Source organism: Halichoeres trimaculatus, unplaced genomic scaffold (genome assembly GCF_033239565.1).
Source record: "Halichoeres trimaculatus isolate MK-OKI-2021-1 unplaced genomic scaffold, fHalTri1.1 fHalTri1_scaffold_8, whole genome shotgun sequence".
Classification (NCBI taxonomy): Eukaryota; Metazoa; Chordata; class Actinopteri; order Labriformes; family Labridae; genus Halichoeres; species Halichoeres trimaculatus.
Window position 1 is genome coordinate 35012854 of NW_027437186.1, and position 19839 is coordinate 35032692.

Sequence of the window (19839 nt, forward strand, 5' to 3'; positions counted from 1 at the left end):
TGGCTGCACTATAGGTCAAAAAATCCATCTCCCCAGTCATTCCAGATGAGCTGTGGTCAGACTTTAAACTTCAAGGCCATGTCCATATGTGGCCAGGTATTTGGGAAAACGCAAATGTTTTTTTACGTTTAGGCCTGTCATCTACACAAAGCCACGGTTTTACGTCACTAAGAATGATGTTTCTAAAAACTCCCGCCAAAGTAAAGATATTCATGGTTTTGTGTGGATGCCGGACTTTCGTTTCTCAAACGTAACAGGCTGGCACGGGTTTTAATTCTGGGAAACACTGACAAATATGGGTTTGGCACGCCCAAAGCTGCACTTATCGTGTGGATGAAAATATTTTTAAAAAGGAACCAGGGCGGGGTATTCATTTTCAAAAATACCCGTCTATGTGTAGACATGGCCTAATACACCAGGTAGAAATGTTTCTCACGTCTGATAGTTGAGATGACTTGTAGATATCATTTGGCTGCCTTGTATTCAAGTCCTCTTTTTACTGAAAAGTTTCGTTTTCATTAGTTATTAAAGGTCAAAAATGAGGCTTTACATGACGCTTAAGGATGATTGTTCTTGCATACTTTTTTCGGGGATTGTGAAATATGTCAGGACAAAAGCCAAGAAGAGATTAGACCCAAAAGAATTTTTTTTTTTCACCTGGCTCCACTCAGATTCTCTCCAAGTCCCTCATAGTTTCTACTGCGCAGACATGGCTGCACAATGGCAGCGCCTCCGATCAGCGTATTTTGACTTCAAAACTACTATTATTGACGAACACACTGTGCGCATAACCTTAATATACCGGTAACTTGGCAAACACTAATTTACGAAGTGCTTTGCAAGTCAATAAAAAACAGGCAGGTCATCTGCTCATGGCTGACAGAAAAAAAAATGGAGGGATGGTACACTGAAAAAAAAAATCTAATCGAGTGTTTTTGTCTTATTTTCAGTAGAAAATTTATTTTTAGACTTAATATGAGCCACATTCACCTGACCAGTCCAGAGAAATGTCTTATTTCAAGTTATTTAAAGACTAAAATGAGGTCTAAATTGCTATAAAAAGTAAAAGTTACTTGTGTTAAGACATGATTCTAGTTTTAAACAAATTTTCAAGCAAATGTTTCTTGCTCTTGGCAGATTTTTTTACTTGTTACAAGCAATTCAGACCTCATTTTTTGTCTTTAAACAACTTGAAATAAGACGTTTTTCTGGACTGATGAGTTGAATGTGGCTCATATCAAGTATAACAAGACAATTTTCATTTAAAATAAGACAAAAACACTTGATAAGACTTGTGATTTTTAAAGTGTAGATATGTTAAATATTGGGAAAAAGTTATGGAGGTTGAATTTAGAGTGAAATCAGGAATAAATCTCCTCAAGAAACATGTTTTCATGAGAGACTAGAGAGATCACTCAGCTGACGCGATCTCCTCCAGGTGATCGTCAGTTTTTAAATAAACACGTTTTATTTGTTTGTTTTCCTGATAAACTGTGATCTCTGTGTTGTAAATGACACTCAGTGAGGGCTGATCTATTTTTACTCTCTAGGTTAATCTGACTCTGGATCAGCTGCAGCTTCATAAAAGTTTTGGACGTCTCACTCGAGTCTGTCTTGTTATCAGCCTCAGTCGAGAGTTTTCTCAGAGCTTCACATAACGATTAACAGATCCAGGATCACAGTAAGAAAATCAGACTGACCCGAAACCAAAGGCTCTTAATAAAATACGGCCCTGAACCCGTGCAGGTCACAGGCCAGGTCTGTAGTCTTTGGTTTTTGGAGACCCGTGAAGCCCTGAGAGGAGGAGGTAGAGAACAGGAGGAGATGAGAGGATTGTACCCCTCTCCGTCCTGCTGGTGTAATAAAGAGGAGCTGCTGTCAGAAGGGGGGGCAGTGAGGAAGCCATGCTCGGGTTTAATGGCTTTTGCAGATTGTGGTCTTGACGTGTCCCTCCAGCACATACATACCTCTCATTCTACGACTTTTATATAAAACTGTAGTATTTCCCATCAGCGAGAGCTCTCTCCTCTCGTCGTCTCCGTTAATCCACTTCATGTGTGGTTTCAGGTACCGCAGATGATCAAACGGCAGCTGATATCCGGTTGTGTGTGTCACTTCCTGACTTTTGGGGATTTAGGGCTCAGCTGGGGCATCTCGGGGTCAGTAGGACAGAGGCTCTGGGATTTATTGATGACCGGTTATTGTGCAGGAGATCAAAGAGCGGCTCGCACCTCTCTATCACCTTCTCCTGTGATCAGATGCTCACGAAGCGTCTCAATGATTATTCCAGAGAAGCTCAGAGCAAGTGGGTGTTGTTCCGTCGTAAAGACCTGATGGGATTATTCCAGCGGTGAAAGCTGAAGTATAAGTGTTACTTTACATTTCCACACAGCTGAAGAGTTTCCCATTCATAGTTTTTGGAAACAAAATGGTGTTAAAGCTTCAGGCAGGGAAATAAAACATTTATTCACACCCTCAGCTTTAATTTGCTCACGCTGAGCCGCGCTGTTCTTCCTGTGCCTGGTTTTGGGTCTGTTTGATTTTTATTTACATGAGTCACATAATCAAGTGTGTGTTTTTTCCCACAGATCCTGGCTTCACAGACTCTCTGTCAGAAGCTACAGAGCTGGAGTACCTGAGGAAGGTGCTGTTTGAGTACATGATGGGACGGGAAACAAAAGTAGGTTTGGTTTTTGTCTGCATTGTCGCCATAGAAAACACTGAGAAATCAATAATTACAGATCAGTTTTACTAGTTTCAGATTCTATGTTGTTTAACTCTATGATTCTGGGATAAAAGATTTAAAGTCTGAAGGAAATAAGTTAATGTTATGTATTTGTTCTGCATTCTGATGTGTCCTATTGCTTACTGTCCTGCTGCCTTCAAGTGTCATCAGGATTTTAGAGAACTGATGAAAAAAATAAAGATTGAATAAAAACAGTAACCACTAACGGAGACCAAGCAAAACGTGTCAAACTCAAACAGGCCAAATCTGATTGTCTTATATTAAACATAAGCTACGTTTCCCTTGATGCCAACGGACGATGTAGTGATGGCATCCACCACTAGATGGCAGTGTTTTCACATCAGTGCCATTTTCCAAATTAGTGGAATTGAGAAATAAAAAATGATTCCAAGGGAATCAATTCCAAGAGAAAAGTTAATACAGAAGAAGGCTGTTTCAGGAAAGATTGGAAGACGAATATGTGTTTGTGCTTCAAGGAGCAAAAACGGTTTGTCGTTGTGTTATGAGGCAAGTGGTGGTTGTCAATCTATGTGAGCATTTTGACACCAAACACGGAGTGAAGTACACCAAAGTGAGCCTTCAAGAAAAAAACAAATTGGGCAAGATTTAAAACGCAAACTGCAATCACAGCAGGATGTGCATGATGCTACTCTGCCCTCTGGTATTCCCTCTGTTGCTGGGTTAGCACAGCTAGCTCGTCCATTTTATTGGAAATAGATCTTACTTTCCCAATAACGATGGATGGAAGGACAGGTCCATGTCGTCACTTCTTAGCTCACACCTGAGAACCAGCACGTCGTCCTCACCTCCTTCTCCTCACCTTGTGGGAAACATCAGGCCTAGCACCAGTTAGCATTGACATGCTACAGATGCAAACAGCTGATTTCACATGTAAACAATGAGGCTATGGTTACATGTGGGATCTCCAGACAAACACAGGAGAAAAAATAGTAAAAAATATCACTGAAGACAAAACCAGATTGGTGTCTATGACCAACGAATGAACCATACAAAGTAATAAATCACTCCTAATGCAGAGATGTCACAAAAAAAGATGTAAAAATTACAAGAAACAGACAAAGAAGAGAGAGCTGCTGTAACAGGCAGCCACAACCAACAGGGAAGCGCTTAGCAAGACCTGTCATTCACACTAAACTGCAGTTTTATTTCACCAAACACAGTTTTCTTAAAACTCTGACCCAAGTGAAGAATTTGGAAAACTCTGGTTTTATTGTTTCATGTTTACACCGGGAAACAGAGTTTTTTCAGCTGAATGAGGGGTTCATTCTGATTGGCTGGTGCAAGCTGAGTTCTGGGAAACACTGCCACCTATGGGTTTGGCATGCTTTGAGCCACACTTATTGATGGATTCGCCTGCTGCATGTGGACAAAAATACCCAGCTAAGTGTGTTAAAGGCTTTAGAGACAAAAAGTGTAAGATCATCCCTCAAAGACAGATTAAAAAGAGTGGATTTTTTTTTTCTTCCAAAACTCTTTTTTTTATTTTTTGGTAAAAGAAACAACACTAAACACATATTCATAACACAACACAGTGCCCTTTTATAGGAAAAATTACAAAAGCAACACAACAACACTATCTACATATCCCACAATCTTTGATTAATAACATAAAAGACCCCCTTACACGCTCTAAAACATTTTGTCTGCCCTTCAGTACATAAGAAATCCTTTACGTGGGACGGTAGACAACATCTGTTGCCTCCACTGACTTATCACCAGCCCATGAACATTTTTCCAACATAAAAAATACACCTCTTCACATTTAACAGCCTTATAGCTATAAACATTCTCTCAGCTTTTGTGTTTCTCTGGGTATAAGCCAAACAGTAACTGTCTTGGGTTCAGTACAAATTTCTTAGACACTAGTTTTCAATTTCACCTTTTATTCCCTCAATACCACAAATAATGAGACAGTGTTCCTCTATATTCAGCACATTTTGGGCAAACATCAGAAAAATTTTCATCGTACTTATTGAGATCTGCTGGCGTTACATACAATCTCATTAACCATTTGAACCAAATTAATCTGATAGATCTGGTATGTGCCAAATTACATGCATCTCTCCAATCCTCTTCCTTCAACACTAGCGCAAGATCTTCGTTCCAAGCTTAAGTCTATCGTATGAATCTTGTGACATTGACATTTTCGACTACATGACATTATAGATGTGCGATATCATACCTTTTTTAATGACTATCTTTTGTCTGAGTAGGTTTTGTCAGAACATTGTTCTGTTTTTTTTCTGTATAAAGCTAAAAAGAGTAGATTTTGATTGTTTTTTTCTTGGTCTGGGAGCTGAAACAGCAGCAGAGCAGTCGTCTTTACTGAAAGATCAGAGGCTCTTAATGGATGGCCTCAGAGGTCATCTTCTGGTGAAGGGGTTAAAAGCTCTAAAACATGAACAGGGACCAAGCTGTGTTCTGTAGAAATAATTCAAAGTGTTAATAATGAAATCCAAAATCCATTTATCATCAGTGTAATGAGGCTAAATTTAGCTAATGCGTCCGTGAATTTTCCTAGTTTAAAGTCTGGAGGCCCTGTTTTGGACACTTTGAAGTCTCTTAGAGCAGATAGACTGTGGCAGGCGAAGGTGAATTACACAAATCAAGCCAACAACTTTTGGATTCAGCTAAGATCAGCAGAAATCACTAATTTATATAATTTATACCTTTTGTTTTGGGGTTTGAGACGTCTGTTTGCTGCAGTTTCACACACATCATAACCAAAGACAATCACTCAGTGCCTCCGTACTCTGACAAACGACCTACCTGAGGAAAAAATAACAAAAGAAAATCTGAAGATATCAAAGCGATATCTGCTGGTTTGTCGACAATTTATTCTGAAATGAGGATGTGATCCATAAACTAAACCAGCACAGACACAGGGTACACAGAGTCGTCTCTCCATCCCATGATTCTTTTATTGGTGAACTCTGTGACCCCCCTCTGCCAAACCGGTCTCAGGATCATTAAGTTCAGCGTATAAACGTCATGTTGTGTCCACTTCTCTCAGGTTACATTAACTCTGAACTCTAATTAACACTGCTGTTGACATGGTCCTAAAGTCAGCGGGGTTTTCCCGCTCCTCAGCAAACAGTCGGTCTTTATGGCAGCGCTGCAGACCTCCACAGTGAGGAGGATGTCCCCCAGGCTGCCTGCGAGCGTGACGCAGATTTACCATCTGCAAACATGCTGGCCTTGTTTAGTGCTCGCTGAGCGGTTCTGGTTCCTACACAGCAGCTCTGTTTCTGATTATCCCCTGTGTTTATGGGGGGATTCATGCATCCAGGCAGATCGGTCTGGAGCTGGTTTTTCCCCTGTCGTTGGCCTTGGTGGGTTTTAATTGTTGTAGAGTCTCTTGGTAGCTCGGGTGGATCACGGTGGCAGAGGCTGGGGGTCTTTGGATCTGTTTTTTTATGAGAGGGAAATTAGGAATAAATGAAACATACTTTTTAAATCATGTATGACTCTGGAAACCGGGTTACACAAACAATCTCAGACTCATCGTGTTCATAAAGAAAAATTGTAAAAGGGATTTGATAGCTTCATTACGTAACCCAGGGCAACGGTATAAATGCTAGTTTGCTATTTTGTCCCACCCCTAATGATCAACAGTTCTCACTAAATAAATAATTGTTACATTTTGAAGATTTCTCTTTAGGAACAAGTTTTAGATGCTAAGCCTGTGATTTTGACAAAGGTTGAACTGTTTTTGAAAATAATGTAATTGCAATTTTTTGCGATTTAGCATGTGAATAAATCACCTTACGATACAGTCGATATATTCACACTTCTTTCCCGTAAGCCGGGCCCACATGTTATGATGACATGAGATGAACTGATACAAATAACATATCTTTCACTATTACAATAACAGTAGAATAAAATTATCATTAATTACTTTAAAGGAGCTGTGAGGAGTTGCTAAGTTATCTTGAAAAAGTCTCCCTATCAGATATCTGCCTGATCATAATCCACACTTAAATATGAGATTATCAGCACCAATATTGCTGGTTACAGGTTATTTTAAATTGCTACTTCGTAGCTTCCCGATCAGGTCGAGCAGAACTGGATTGATTTACGGCACGTTTAGGTCTCTATGACAACACCACGCCAGCTACCAAAGTTTAGCAGAGAGAAGAGAGATTTCTGTGATTAATTTTGTAGTGATGGTGGACACTGGAGCCTAACTGTCAGACAGAAAAAGGACAGAAGAGCAGAAGATAGATTAACAGGAGAGAGATAGAGGACGAGCTAAAGGCTAAAAGGGTTAATCTGTTTGTGCTAATGTTGACTCCAACCCACAGTCAGCAGTTATTCTGCAGTGGTCTGTTCAAACTTGAGAGTCTATCAATAAAATGATGAGTGAGGTTACGTTAGTTAACTCACTAACATTACACATTACAGACACGTCTTAGAGCACCGGGCTGCCGATAGCACTACATATAGCCGGCTACTACACCGTCTGCTTGATGTCACATCTCGAACTGTAGCGCTACCTAACTGATAAATACCTTACCTCAGCGCGTTGTTTCCAATAAAAAGTTGTCTTGAACAAAGAAAATTTGTTTTGATAGTATCCCCATTTAATTCCAAAACAAACACATGCCTCACTTTAAGTAATTTACGACAGTGTGTGGAGCCTCCGGGCCACAAGGTGGAGTAGCAGTCGAATTAAAAAACAGATCCTCCTCATAGCATTGTTAGATAAAATGCGGGTAAGGATCAAAACACTGCAGATGAAGAATAATATGAAAAACAAATATGAATCCTCTCTTTAATGAATCCCACACAAAATTAAGTCCAGAAATGTAAATAATAGCAAACCTCTGGCTCAAGCACTGAAATATGTCAACATGTAAAATGCACAATGTATAAAAATCTTAACAATCTCCCATCAGTAACAAAACACAAACCAAAGTGCAGAATAAAAACAAAGTTTGAGCTCAATCGCTGAAATATGTAACCGAGAAAGAGAAAGCTGATGTAGAATTCTTAAAGCTGCAGTTCATAGAGTGTCCACTAGAGGGTGGCTGCAGAAACACCAGAAACCACATACACACCAATCCAAAAAGACAGCCTTTTTGGCAAAAATAAACAGGTTTCAAGCTTATTTTTATTTCCCTATGTATTTCAATGTATTAAAGAGACTTTTATACCATAAATCAAGAGTGGTGTGACAATTTATTCATGAAGAAAATTTAGACAAATTCATTTGTAGTCTTGTTAAACCATTCAAACTGTTTCAGCTTTGACGTCACACATTTATTCCTGAAGCTGATTTTTTTACTTTTCTCTTCGTTACATCTTAACATTTTAAAACACTGTGTTGACATTGCAATGTTAAGCCTTAATTCTGACTGTATAAATGTGAATAAACAAATAAACACAACCTCTTTTCTTTATTTCCAGACGATGGCCAAAGTGATCACCTCCATGCTCAAATTCCCTCCGGACCAGACGCAAAAAGTTTTAGAGAACGAAGACTCGAAAGCTGCTGTAAGCATGTGTTCACCTCCTGAACCTTCACCTTTAGCAGCTTAAATAAAACACTTCACTTAACTTGATGAACATGTGACTGAGTTTCCTCTGTGTCTCTCCTCAGCCGTGGTTACGTGTCTGATAATTCGGGTATTTTGGGAGAAAATCTGCTGCTGCTACTGCTGCTGAAGGGGAGACTGCCATGGATTCATCACGCCCTTCTCTCTGCATTTCTTGTCATTTTATGTGTGTGTGTGTGAGTGTGTGTTGGAGCACCAGTGGGGCATAGTGTGGTGTGTGTGGTGCAGTATGTGTGAGTGTATCTCCAGGTATGAGGGAATTAGAGAAACAAATCTTCCATAAATCCACTTCTCTCCTCGTTGTTAATTTAAAGGTTTTAGATGAAGTTGATGGTTTCTTTTCGTCGTAGCCCGTGCTGATGAGGATTGGCTTGTGCAATAAATGATCTGATGATCTGGTGTTGATGCTGACAGGTCGGTTGATTGAGAGATTTCTGTGCTGTGCTGTGTGTCTGAATCACTTCCTGTGTAAAACTGTAAACGACCCTTTAACTGTGCGCTCGCACCACGTTAACATGTTCCGGCCTCTGGACCTCGTTTGTGTAACACAGCTTTTTCTACGCTTTATATTTGTCACTGAAGCCGACATAGAAACACACGTTTAAGAAAAGAAACACTGTAAATTGTATTATGGTAATTAAACTGTATTATATGGCTCTGTATGACTTGCTACACATTTTCAGAATAACAGATTAAATCTTATTTACAGAACGACTTGTCACTCTTTCATCCTGATTATCACACACTGCCTCATGTGCTCAGTCACACACACTTATCTCTGCGCCGGGTTTTACAGTGGTTAAGCCGTGTAACAGAGGATGAGTCTGATAACGTCCTGTGTGAAGACAGCAGAGGAATGCAGACATCAGAGCAGATCTGTGTTTTATAGATCTGTCAGTCGAGGGTCTGATGTCCGAGCCAGGGCGACCTTCATTTGACCTCTTCAGCTTTTCTCCTTGATAGAAACACAGGGTTAGAGAGAAAAGGAAAGAAAGAGGATAGAAGATTTTGTTCAAACATTTTGTCACATTTTTCAAATTTGATCACCATTTGCTAAGTTTTTCCTTTAATAACTTTGCATCTGAAGTGTACATAGATTTAAACCTCAGTGGTAAACTTTGACACCACACCCCTCTCGTTTGAAGTCTTGACAATATGCTGTTCGATCCAGGAAACAGCTTGTTTTGTATCTGATTTTGTCACATGAACAGAAAAAAAAAAACATGCTGAACAACGAATCTTCCGTCCGTTTCCTTTCAGAATCTCAGATTTCTTAGAAAGTTACTCACTGAGGAAGTGAGATGAGGAACAAACAAAAGTGTTGCAAGATGATTGCGAAAGGCAGAAGCTTATCTTTGTTTCCTAATAGTGTAAATCTGACATAAGAGGAGTCCAGCCACTGAAGAAAAATATGTATCTACTGTTTTATCTGTGAATAAGGCAGAATTCTGGGATTAAAGTGAGAACTCTGAGTAAAAATCTGAATTCTGACTTTAATCTCAGACTTTAATCCCAGAATTCTGACCGTAAATTGAACTAACTTTAATTCTGAGAAAATAAAAGTCTGAATTCTGACTTTAATCTTAGTCTTTAATCTCAGAATCCTGAGTGTAATCCCGCATTCTGATTGAAATCCCAGAATTCTGACCATAATTTGACGTGACTTTGATTCTGAGAAAAGAAAGTCAGAACTTTAATCTCAGAAATCCTGACTGTAATTCCAGAACTCTGACTTTAAACCCAGAATTCTGACCTTAATTCTGACCTGACTTTAATTCTGAGAATAAAAGTCTGAATTCTGAATATAATTTGACCTAAAATTTAGTTCTGAGAAAGAAAGTCAAATTCTGTCTTTTATCTCAGTATTTAATCTCAGAATTCTGAGTGTTATCCAAGAACTCTGTCTCTAAAACTAGAATTCTGACCTTAATTTTGACCTGATTTTAATTCTGAGATTAAAGTCAGAGTTCTGAGTAAAATATCTGAATTCTGACTTTAATCCCAGAACTCTGACCATGATTTGACCTGACTTTAATCCTGACAAAAGAGAGTCAGAATTTTGAGTTTAATGTCAGTCTTTAATCTCAGAAATTATGACTGTATCCCTGAACTGTGACTTTAAAACCAGAATTCTGACCTTAACTTTAACCTGATTGAAATTCTGAGAAAAAAAGTCAGAATTTTGACTTAAATCTAAGACTTTAATCCCAGAAATTTAACCATAATCCCTGAATTCTAATTATAATTATGTCTAAATTTAATTTCTGAGAAAATAAAGTGAGAATTCTGACTTTGACCTCAGTCTTTAATCTCAGAATTCTGAGTGTAATCCAAGAACTCTGACTTCTAAACCAGAATTTTGACGCCTATTTTAACCTGACTTCAATTCTGGGAAAGAAAAAGTCAGAATTCTGTGAAAAAAAAAAAATCATAATTCTGGCTCTAATCTCAGACTTTTGACTGTAATTCTACTTAATTTTAATTCTTAGAATAAGAAGTCTGAATTCTGACTTTAATCTCAGAAATTCTGATTGTAATCCCAGAACTCTGACCTTCATTTTGACCTGACTTTATTCTGAGAAAAGAGAGTCAGAACTTTGACACCAATCTCAGTCTTTAATCTCAGAAATTGTGACTGCAATCCCAGAACTCTGACTTTAAAACCAGAATTCCAACCTTGATTTTGACTTTAATTCCGAGGGGAAAAAAGTCAGAACTCTTAGGAGGAAAAAGTCAGAATTTAGAGATTAAGTTCAGTCAGAATTATGACTTCAATCTCAGAAAATATTGTAATTAAAAAAAAATTGAAGTAATTTTTTCAGTGGCCTTAATCCTCTTCTTTAAAATCTTCAGGTAATCTTGAATCATCAAACTAGTGTCATTGGCCACAGCTGCAGACAGAGAAAGCCAGAAACTCCATGAGGAGGAGTTATTGTGTAAAATTTCTCCAAATTAGTCTTGACTTTCTAAAGTCACTTTTTCTAAATTTTTCACCTTTATTTTTGAGAAATAAATCAGTAAATGTGCTTAATTTGACTTGTTCCAAAGTGAAACCATGTTATGTGTGTGTTCAGTGTAACTGGGAGACGATAGGTGGCAGCAGTGCGCCCTCAGCCTCTCTGTTAAGGTGAATGAAGCCCCCAAAGCCCACGGGTGAAATGTGATTCTTTGCGCCTCAAAACTCTTCGCGTCGAAGCATCAAATCAGCACAAAAACAAACTCCTCATGTTCCTGTTTCTCCTTTCAGATTAAAACCTCCGCTGAGAGTCACCAACTTTGGAGAAAGTTTACCTCCCAGTCGTACTTTTATTCTGAAGGGACCTCCTCCTTTCTCCAGACTCAGCCCAGCTCCCCGCTGCTCGCATTGACTACCCTGACCGCATTTATCTCCACGGCAGGGCCGCGAGCAACGACTCTGTGAGACTGACACAGAATGGAGAGAAGCTGACGCACCGTTATTTACCGGACCGTTAACTTTCCTCCCTGAGCCGCTCCTCATGCCGTCACAGCCTGCACGCTTCAGGAAACGAGGGGAAAACAAGTGAAGAAGAGTTTTGTAACAACTTTGCAGAGCTGACAAGTCCTCCTGAGAGTTTTTTCTTCTTTTTGGACACTTTCTCTGCGTTTTTACGCACGATGCGCAAAGGGATGGATCCGCTGCGGAGACTAAAAGCGGGACTTCAACACGTGTTTTACGCTTATCTTTCTATTTCAGTGGCTTTTTCGTACAATGTAGACTTAGAACATCCTTTGGTGTTCCGTGGACCTAACTCTAGTTTTTTTGGCTACTCTGTGCTGGAGCATTATCATGACAACACACGCTGGTGAGTCCACTCTTGTTATGTTCCTGGAAAAGCTTTTACTCGTAGCTGCTTATGATGCAATGAGTTTGGATTTTTCAAAGTTTGTCAGAGTTTCTCCAAGGCTACACCCACAGACATTAAAGATGGAAGATTTCTGTTTCCTCAGCTGAGAGAAAGTTTCAGGGTCTGTTTGAGGAGTGTTTGTGTCCCATCCTCTTCTCTCCCCTCTCCTCCTGTCTGCAGGGTGATAGTCGGAGCTCCACGGGCAAACTCCACCTACAGCAGCTCTGTGCACTCACCTGGAGCTGTGTTCAAGTGCCGAGTTCACAGCAACCCAGAGCGCCGCTGCACAGAGATGGACCTGGGCAGAGGTCAGTCCCCGCTTTGTGCCTGCAGCATAAACACAGGAGAGGATAATGACATATACAATGAGTTCAGCTTCAGGGCAATTCATGCATCCAAACACAGCAGCACGACCTCATAAATACACACAGAAAGGTTGACTACACACATGCACACACTGGGCTTTCCTGCAGCTTTTCCTCATCCACTCAGCACAAACTCCCCCAAGCATCTGTTTTGTTTTATCAGAATAATGCTGCCTTATTCTGCTCTTAACAGACCTGGAGTTGTTCTTCAACCTGCTCGATGGAGACGAGAAAAGAGGGTTCTGTGTGCAGAGGTCCATAGATATTATGATAAATATGATTTATGCTCCCACTAATATTTTCCAAGCACGTGAGCCAAAAGATTGAGCGGCAGACCTCCCCCCTACCCCCTGATCTGAACCCCGGCTCTGCTCGTGGTCAGGAGGAAGCTGGGGCATGGCTTTAATATTAACTCCGTGCTCAGTCAATGTGTCACCAGAGAATAAACATGTGAGATTACAGGGAGCGTGTCCTGCCTGGTGCTCAGTGAGGAGAGGACACGCTCACAGATACAGGCCACTGAGCTGGATCCACAAACTATTAAGAGAAGAAGTGATGATGATCTTCTTATAGCAGGGTGTGTTTCGACTGAAGGATGTAAACATGCTGGAGTTGACCTCATCCATAGTCTTCTTGTGTTTTCTCTGTTTCCTGTTTTTTGCTCCTTGTGGTTTTAGTTTGGTTCAGGTCATGTTTTGGTCTTTTTGTTGTGTTTTGGATTTATCTTGTCTCTGTCTTGAGTTTCCCTGTGTTTGGTTTAGTTCCCCCTGGTTGATTGACCCTCATGTGTTTCACCTGTGTCTTTTTCACACCTGTCTCTACATAAGCAGTGTCCCAGTCAAAGGGAACACAGAAAAATTAAGCCTATGCAGAATAGATTAGAAAAGAAAAGAAAATACTTTATTTATTCAGGAGGAGTTGCAGCAGAAATCAAGAAAACCAAAGTAAGAAAGTGTATAGAAAGTGCAAAAAGCTCCATAAGAAAATAGATGCTGACAGCTTGTCCATCATTGTCCAGTCAGCCAGCCTCCACCTCCACAGGGTCCAGGACTGAGCTTCTTCAGCAGTCTGTTCAGTCTCTGTCTCCTGGATCCTGTCTGCTCACAGCAGGTGAAGCTCTTCCAGTGTTTGCTCTGTTAGCCATGTCTGTGAATAGCATGATGCTACTCTGCCTTCTGGTATTCCCTCTGTTGCTGGGTTAGCACAGCTAGCTCGTCCATCTTATTGGAGATAGATCTTACGTTCCCAATAACGATGGATGGAAGGACAGGTCCATGTCGTCACTTCTTAGCTCAGCACGTCGTCCTCACCTCCTTCTCCTCACCTTGTGGGGAAACATCCGGCCTAGCACCAGTTAGCAGTGACATGCTACAGGCTGCTAACAGCTGATTTCACATGTAAACAATGCAGCCATGGTTACATGTAGGATCTCCAGACAAACACAGGAGCAAAAATAGTAAAAATATCACTGAAGACACAAAACCAGTTTGGAGTCCACGACCAATAAATGAGCCATAAAAAGTGATGATCCACTCCAAATATGAAGATGAGAGCTGTAAGTAGCTGTTTATTGAGAAACCACTTGAGGCTGGCTGCAGAAAGACCGGGAGTCATGTACACTGCAAGGGTCCTTACATAAAACAGGATGTTTTTACTGTAATTTTTAAAAATATTTTACTTTATTATAATTATTTCTTTATTAATAGAGTAAAGAACCACAATTTACATGTAAGAGTTCAGCAACAACGTACATTTTCAACATTTGAACAGCACTCTGAGATATTAGATTTTAAAAAATAGATTAAAATAAAAAATTTATAAATCAAAAAAGTGTTTTTTTTCAGAAAATTTATATTTTAGAACATAGAATTATTCAATAATGAGTACATTTATAAAGAAGAACAGTTTTCCTCAGCGTATAACTCAAAAGGAGCCAAATTAGTTGATTTTTCCACAGTAAAACAAAATCTTCTTCAGTGTTTTAGAAATACAATCACATAGTTGTTGCAAGAAATCCTTCACATCTGGATAAATCAGGACTCCTTTTGGAGTTTGGCCGTGTCCATCATCTTCGGCGTTCACTTGCAATGAATCTTGGGACATGTGAGGCTAAGAAAGTTTCACCGAATCCGTCTTTCATGGCACCCAAAAAGGAGCCCAGATTTCATCTCTTGTTTTTTGTATTTGTTTTTTATTTTTATTTCTGTCTTTCTTTAGTTTTTGTACTTTGAGTTTAGTTAAAATCAACCTTTTCCTTTAAATCTGTAATTTTCTCCTCCATCATCTTGTTTTTCCTGAGGGTCTACGACAGACCTGATGAAGGGTTTGTGCTGCACTCTCTCCAAGTCATTTTGGGCTGATATCACAATCCGATGGGACGTCCTTGTTTGTGCTCCAACATTTAGTCACTCTAAAAATAACTGCTGGATTACTCAACCATGAAAACATTCATTATTTTAGGCTCCTAAAGGTTTCTTGAAAGCATTTGTGTCTTTTCAAATCTAGAGGATAGAGCCTCAGAAACACAGCAGCGCTACATTTTGATACCAGCTTCAAAAACACCAGGCTTGTGGGCTTCAGGAACTTTCACTCTGGGTGTTTTTCTTGGAGTAAAACTTTCACGGTGTTGACAGCTGCTCTGTAACTGAAGAGGTGTTGTGAAATAGTCCAAATAACCACAGATTGTTCCCGTTCAGACGTTTGATCCACACTTTTAGGAGTGTGTAAAACTCACCTGCACATTCAGCAGAGCACAGAGGCAAACACAGGAGACGCAGCGCTGATCAGCAACGTGCTGCACATCCTCCCTCCAGATGACTCAGAGTCTGTAACTGCTCTCTTTGTCTCGTAGGAAACCGGCCCAGAGAGTCGTGTGGGAAGACGTGTCAGGGGGACAGAGACGACGAGTGGATGGGGGTCAGCCTGGCCCGACAGAACAGAGCTGACGGCAAAGTCCTGGTGAGTCTGGAGACGACACACGCAGCTGTAGCTCCACCAAACAGACCTGATTATACCCACATCATTGTTACACGTCCAACACGAACCACACTGCAAAACCACGGCGGGTCTGAGCATTAAAACCCTCCTCTGGCTTTTCCTCTTCTGCTTTGGATCTTTACGGGCTGAGGAAGAGGCTGAGATGGAGCGAAAGATTACAAACACAATACGCTTCTGTTAATGAATCAATACCAGCTTCTCAGGAGACGATGTTTCATCGCAACAAGTCTCCAAAACATAAACCACACATTAAAACAGCTGCTGGATATTTTTACTGAATAATAAATTAGTCTGAGTGGATATTAATTTGGTCAGAACATGTATAAAGTCATGAGGAGAACTGTGACATTTTGATACATTTTGCGCCGGCTGATGAAGTTTAGTAGGGAGAAGAGAGGTCGGCGTTTTTCTCTGCTGTAAACGATTTCTGTGATTAATTTTGTAGTGATGGTGGACACTGGAGCCTAACTGTCAGACAGAAAAAGGACAGAAGAAAGAGAAACAGGAAAGAGATAGACCACGAGCTAAAGGCTAATTAGCCTTTAGCAGCAGTTATTGCAGCAGTCATTCTTTGGTCTGTTCAAATGCAGATTGTATCCAGTAAAAAGTTGTCTTGAACAAAGAAAATCAGTTTCGATCTGATCTCCTTTTAATTCCAAAACAAACACACGCCTCACTTTAAGTAATTAACAACACTGTGCGAGGAAGAGCACTTAAAACAGATCCTACTCATAGCATCTTTAAAGGATAAGTTCGGTTTATACAGCTTTTACATTGTTTATAGAATGAAGTAGAACAAAATACTCACCCAGAAGGTTTTCCTGATCCAAGCAGTGCTTCGGGAGATATTTAGATCCAAAATCGTGCAGCGGACGTCCGTATAATGGGATCCATCAGGGCATAGACAGCACCGCTCCTAAAACTGCATTAATCATCCAAAAACTCTTGTTTTTAACCAATATTCCATCATGGTCCGCTCCGGGTTAGTCCTCTGCTGCAGTCTGTGTCACTCCAGACAGCACTGTGTGGCTGTAATGACCTCTGAACTGACGAAGACTTTGTTTACGCTTGCCCCTCAAAGAAAGGAGTCAGCTCTCCAGAAAGTACTGCGCATGCAGTACTTTCTGGAGTACTGACTCCTTTCTTTGAGGGGCAATCGTAAACAAAGTCTTCGTCGATGATGGGCGATTAATGCAGTTTTAGGAGCGCGCTGTCTTTGCCCTGATGGATCCCATTATACGGACGTCCACTGCACAATTTTGGATCTAAATATCTCTTGAAGCACTGATTGGATCAGGAAAGCCTTCTGGGTGAGTATTTTGTTCTACTTCATTCTATAAACAATGTAAAAGCTGTATAAACCAAACTTATCCTTTATGGTTCAATATCATATGTGTAATAAAGGTGAATACGCATCATTGTCATGGTTATTTAATATATTTAGTCAATCCACTGTTTTTTATATTGAATTTGTTAATAGACTTTTTTCTTTGACTGACAGTAGTCTTAATATCTCAGGCATTTAGTTGAAAGTGTGTATGTTAACATTTCTGAGAGTTGGTCGTCATTATTTGTGCGTACTCATGGTCTGAGGTTCTACATTAGTTTGCAGAGTTAAGGCCTTTGCACACCAATGACGAAGCAAATAAACAGCATGAAATCAAGCAAACACAATCAACACAAACACAATCAAGCGGGCCGCCATGTTGAATGTTTGGTATGTGACGTGTAGACATGTACCGATCGATGGGTGCCCTTTTCCTTAATTTTGGGGGATTGGTGATCGGCCAGTCCTTACATATGAGACTGATCTTATAAACCTCCAGGAAGGTCTGACAGCCAGCCTTTGCTGCTTTTTGCTCTGAGACCTAACGCTCAGGACACTTTATTGGTTGTTTAAAATAAAGCATTAAGATTTTATTGATTCACAGGTATTGTTCAATGATTTTCAATAAATTAAGATTGGAACGTTGAAGCTATATGCTGTCAGTTATAAAAAATAAAAATGGTATCAGCCCAAATCAGTATCTGCAGATCAGGCTTTTCAAATATCGTTGATCGGCCGGAAAATTGCGACTGGTGCACTCCTAGTGACGTTTCAACAATGACCGTTCTGATTGGTTGGATGTGTACGAAGCAAACCTCATGGAAAAATCAACCTCGATCCAAAAAGCTGCAATTTGCAAAGGGGTTGAGACCAAAGACAGAAACTATTGATGAATTACAAATTTGTGCATACACACTTTTTGTGAATGAGGCTCATTGGGTGAAAATGTCCTCATTGGATTGGCTGTAAAATGTGCAATGGGTGAAAGACTCCAGCTTGTCTGAGTTAGTTTTCCTTCAGTTTTCAAAGCTTAAAAAGTTTTAAAGTGGAGCCAAATTATCCGTAGAGGTGTCCTCTGCTTCAAAGACTCAGGATGTTTCAGGTTGGAAACAGTCTGTGACACTGGTGCAGTAACCTTTGAGCCAAGCTTTAAAGAGTCGGAGTACGGAGAGGATGTGTACAAATGATGCTTGATTCAAGGATCACAGCTTAAGCGGAGAATCCTTCAAGGAGAAAGTCAAAGTCGAACAGTTTCTGCTCCGTCACAGGTGGTTTGATCCACGCTCAGCGACTGGAAAAGTTTGTCATTGTTGTCTCATAAATACAGATTTGATCCTAAAACCGTCTTACCCAACAAAACCAGCTCCAGAAGTTTGATGACGTCTGCCTCTGCGCACTCAGAGCTGCAGAAACAGCTGAAGTCAGACAGTTTGGAAAGTGCTTTGTTGTTACATAACAGTGTGAAACATTCACCTCGTGTTTGGAGCTGGAAGAGTCAGTGGAACAGAGTGTGTCGAGAGCGGCTTGTTGTTTATAAAAACCAGGAGAGGGCTTTGGAGAAGTGGACTAACTAGTGGTGCTAATCCCAGAGGTGCTGTGCTGGCTGTTTGCTCTCAGATCAGAGGGCAGCTGCCACGGTTTGTTTAGGCTGCAGCGCTCTGCGGTGGTCCCGTCAAGACCAGCCTTTCATTAAACGTTAACCCCGTCTCCTGAGCGCGGGGTAATGACTGGAACCTGCTGCTTTCAGGACGGTTTGACGGCGTCTGCTGGGCCGTAACGCTCCCGTCAGGTGTGGATGTGGACGAATACCTGCTGCTGATTGACCTCCTCCTCTGGGAGTCGGAGAATCACAAGAATTCCTCCTGCAGACGTCCAAATAACTGCTCGGCCCGATAAAACCTCTGTTCCTTTCAAAGTGTTTGTCTTTTGTTCGTTTTTTATACCTAGAGGAATGTTCTGGCGTGGATTTCAAACCATTACCCTTGGCTTTACTCGTCAGGCAGGCGGTGGAGATGTGAAAACTCCTTGGAGTTGTCATTTTTGGGGATTTTGAGCTCTAAGCTCCAGTCCAGATGGGGTCACGGTGATAAATAAAGCGGCGACTCTGCAGAGCCACGTGTTGCTGGGCCTGTTCTTTCTTTATCTCAGCTGAACGGCCTCACGTTCCTGCGCAGAGGGAGGAGGAAAACGGCTGCTTGGCAGATGTGTCCAGTGGTGATTTCATCAGTGAGGGCCTTGTTTGTGACCAGTGAGCCCTTAAACCGAGCACGAACATGACAACACGGTCCCCTCAGAAACACACCAGCTGCTCTAGCTGCTTTTTCCTCCTCAGCTCTTTTATTTGCTTCGTGAACATCAGCTGATCCACGTTTCTCATCAATCTGCTTCTGCTTAAGGAGGAGAAATGATGCTGGTGTGTCTTGACAAAGCATCTCCCTTCAGAGAGTCGGAGGAGGCAAAGAATGCACTGTTTACTCCAGCAGGACTGATGTTTGTGTAACTAAAGGCTGGTTCAAGTCCTGACTCAGCGTCTCTGCTGATGTAAAACTTCAGGCTCTGACATGTTTCACAGAATAAAAATGAAAATCAGCTCCTAACAACGAGCATCAGTCATACTCTGTGGGGGATTACTACTCCTAAACTGATTATTCCAACTCTGATTTACTCTGACCACGTTGTCTGGTTTAATTTGATCTATGAGTTTTTGCCATTGGTCACAGAGAGCGATGTCCCAATCAGGTTTTATTTTGCCTCTGAGTCTTTCAATTTGAGTATCTGCTGAAAATAAGTCATCGCGCTCGCAGCTACTGACATGTTCTGCTCAGCTTTATTCAACCAATAGTGTCACTGAAGCAAAATGATGTCATAACCTGCGTTGTTACAATGTAAAGTTGAGACAGTCTGACTCTGTACCACCACCCACCACTAGTAAATACGGAACTGTCATTTTTCACAT

The 19839-nt window shown here is 40.7% G+C and overlaps 2 protein-coding genes and 1 long non-coding RNA gene across 5 annotated transcripts in view; 2 read left to right on the forward strand and 1 right to left on the reverse strand.

Annotated features, from left to right (window-relative positions):
- golga4 (golgin A4) overlaps positions 1–9479 on the forward strand; it is a 43296-nt gene extending 33817 nt beyond the window's left edge. Inside the window, exons 23-25 of one of the 2 annotated variants that reach the window (XM_074675881.1) lie at positions 2589–2680; positions 8180–8266; positions 8373–9479. In XM_074675881.1, coding sequence (XP_074531982.1) covers positions 2589–2680; positions 8180–8266; positions 8373–8390 — 197 coding nt within the window. In that variant the 3' untranslated portion in view covers positions 8391–9479. The remainder of the gene's footprint in view (positions 1–2588; positions 2681–8179; positions 8267–8372) is intronic. The other variant, XM_074675882.1, reaches the window with a different exon arrangement.
- LOC141795114 (uncharacterized) lies at positions 9218–13299 on the reverse strand. Its single transcript, XR_012598577.1, has 3 exons — positions 13177–13299; positions 12431–12521; positions 9218–9283 (listed from the first exon to the last, which is right to left on the reverse strand). It is a non-coding gene; the product is annotated as an uncharacterized LOC141795114 (long non-coding RNA).
- itga9 (integrin, alpha 9) overlaps positions 10862–19839 on the forward strand; it is a 106269-nt gene continuing 97291 nt past the window's right edge. The window contains exons 1-4 of one of the 2 annotated variants that reach the window (XM_074675884.1): positions 10862–11488; positions 11576–12152; positions 12375–12502; positions 15411–15517. In XM_074675884.1, the coding sequence (XP_074531985.1) occupies positions 11965–12152; positions 12375–12502; positions 15411–15517 (423 nt within the window). In that variant the 5' untranslated portion in view covers positions 10862–11488; positions 11576–11964. Of the gene's footprint in view, positions 12153–12374; positions 12503–15410; positions 15518–19839 lie in introns of both variants that reach the window. The other variant, XM_074675883.1, reaches the window with a different exon arrangement.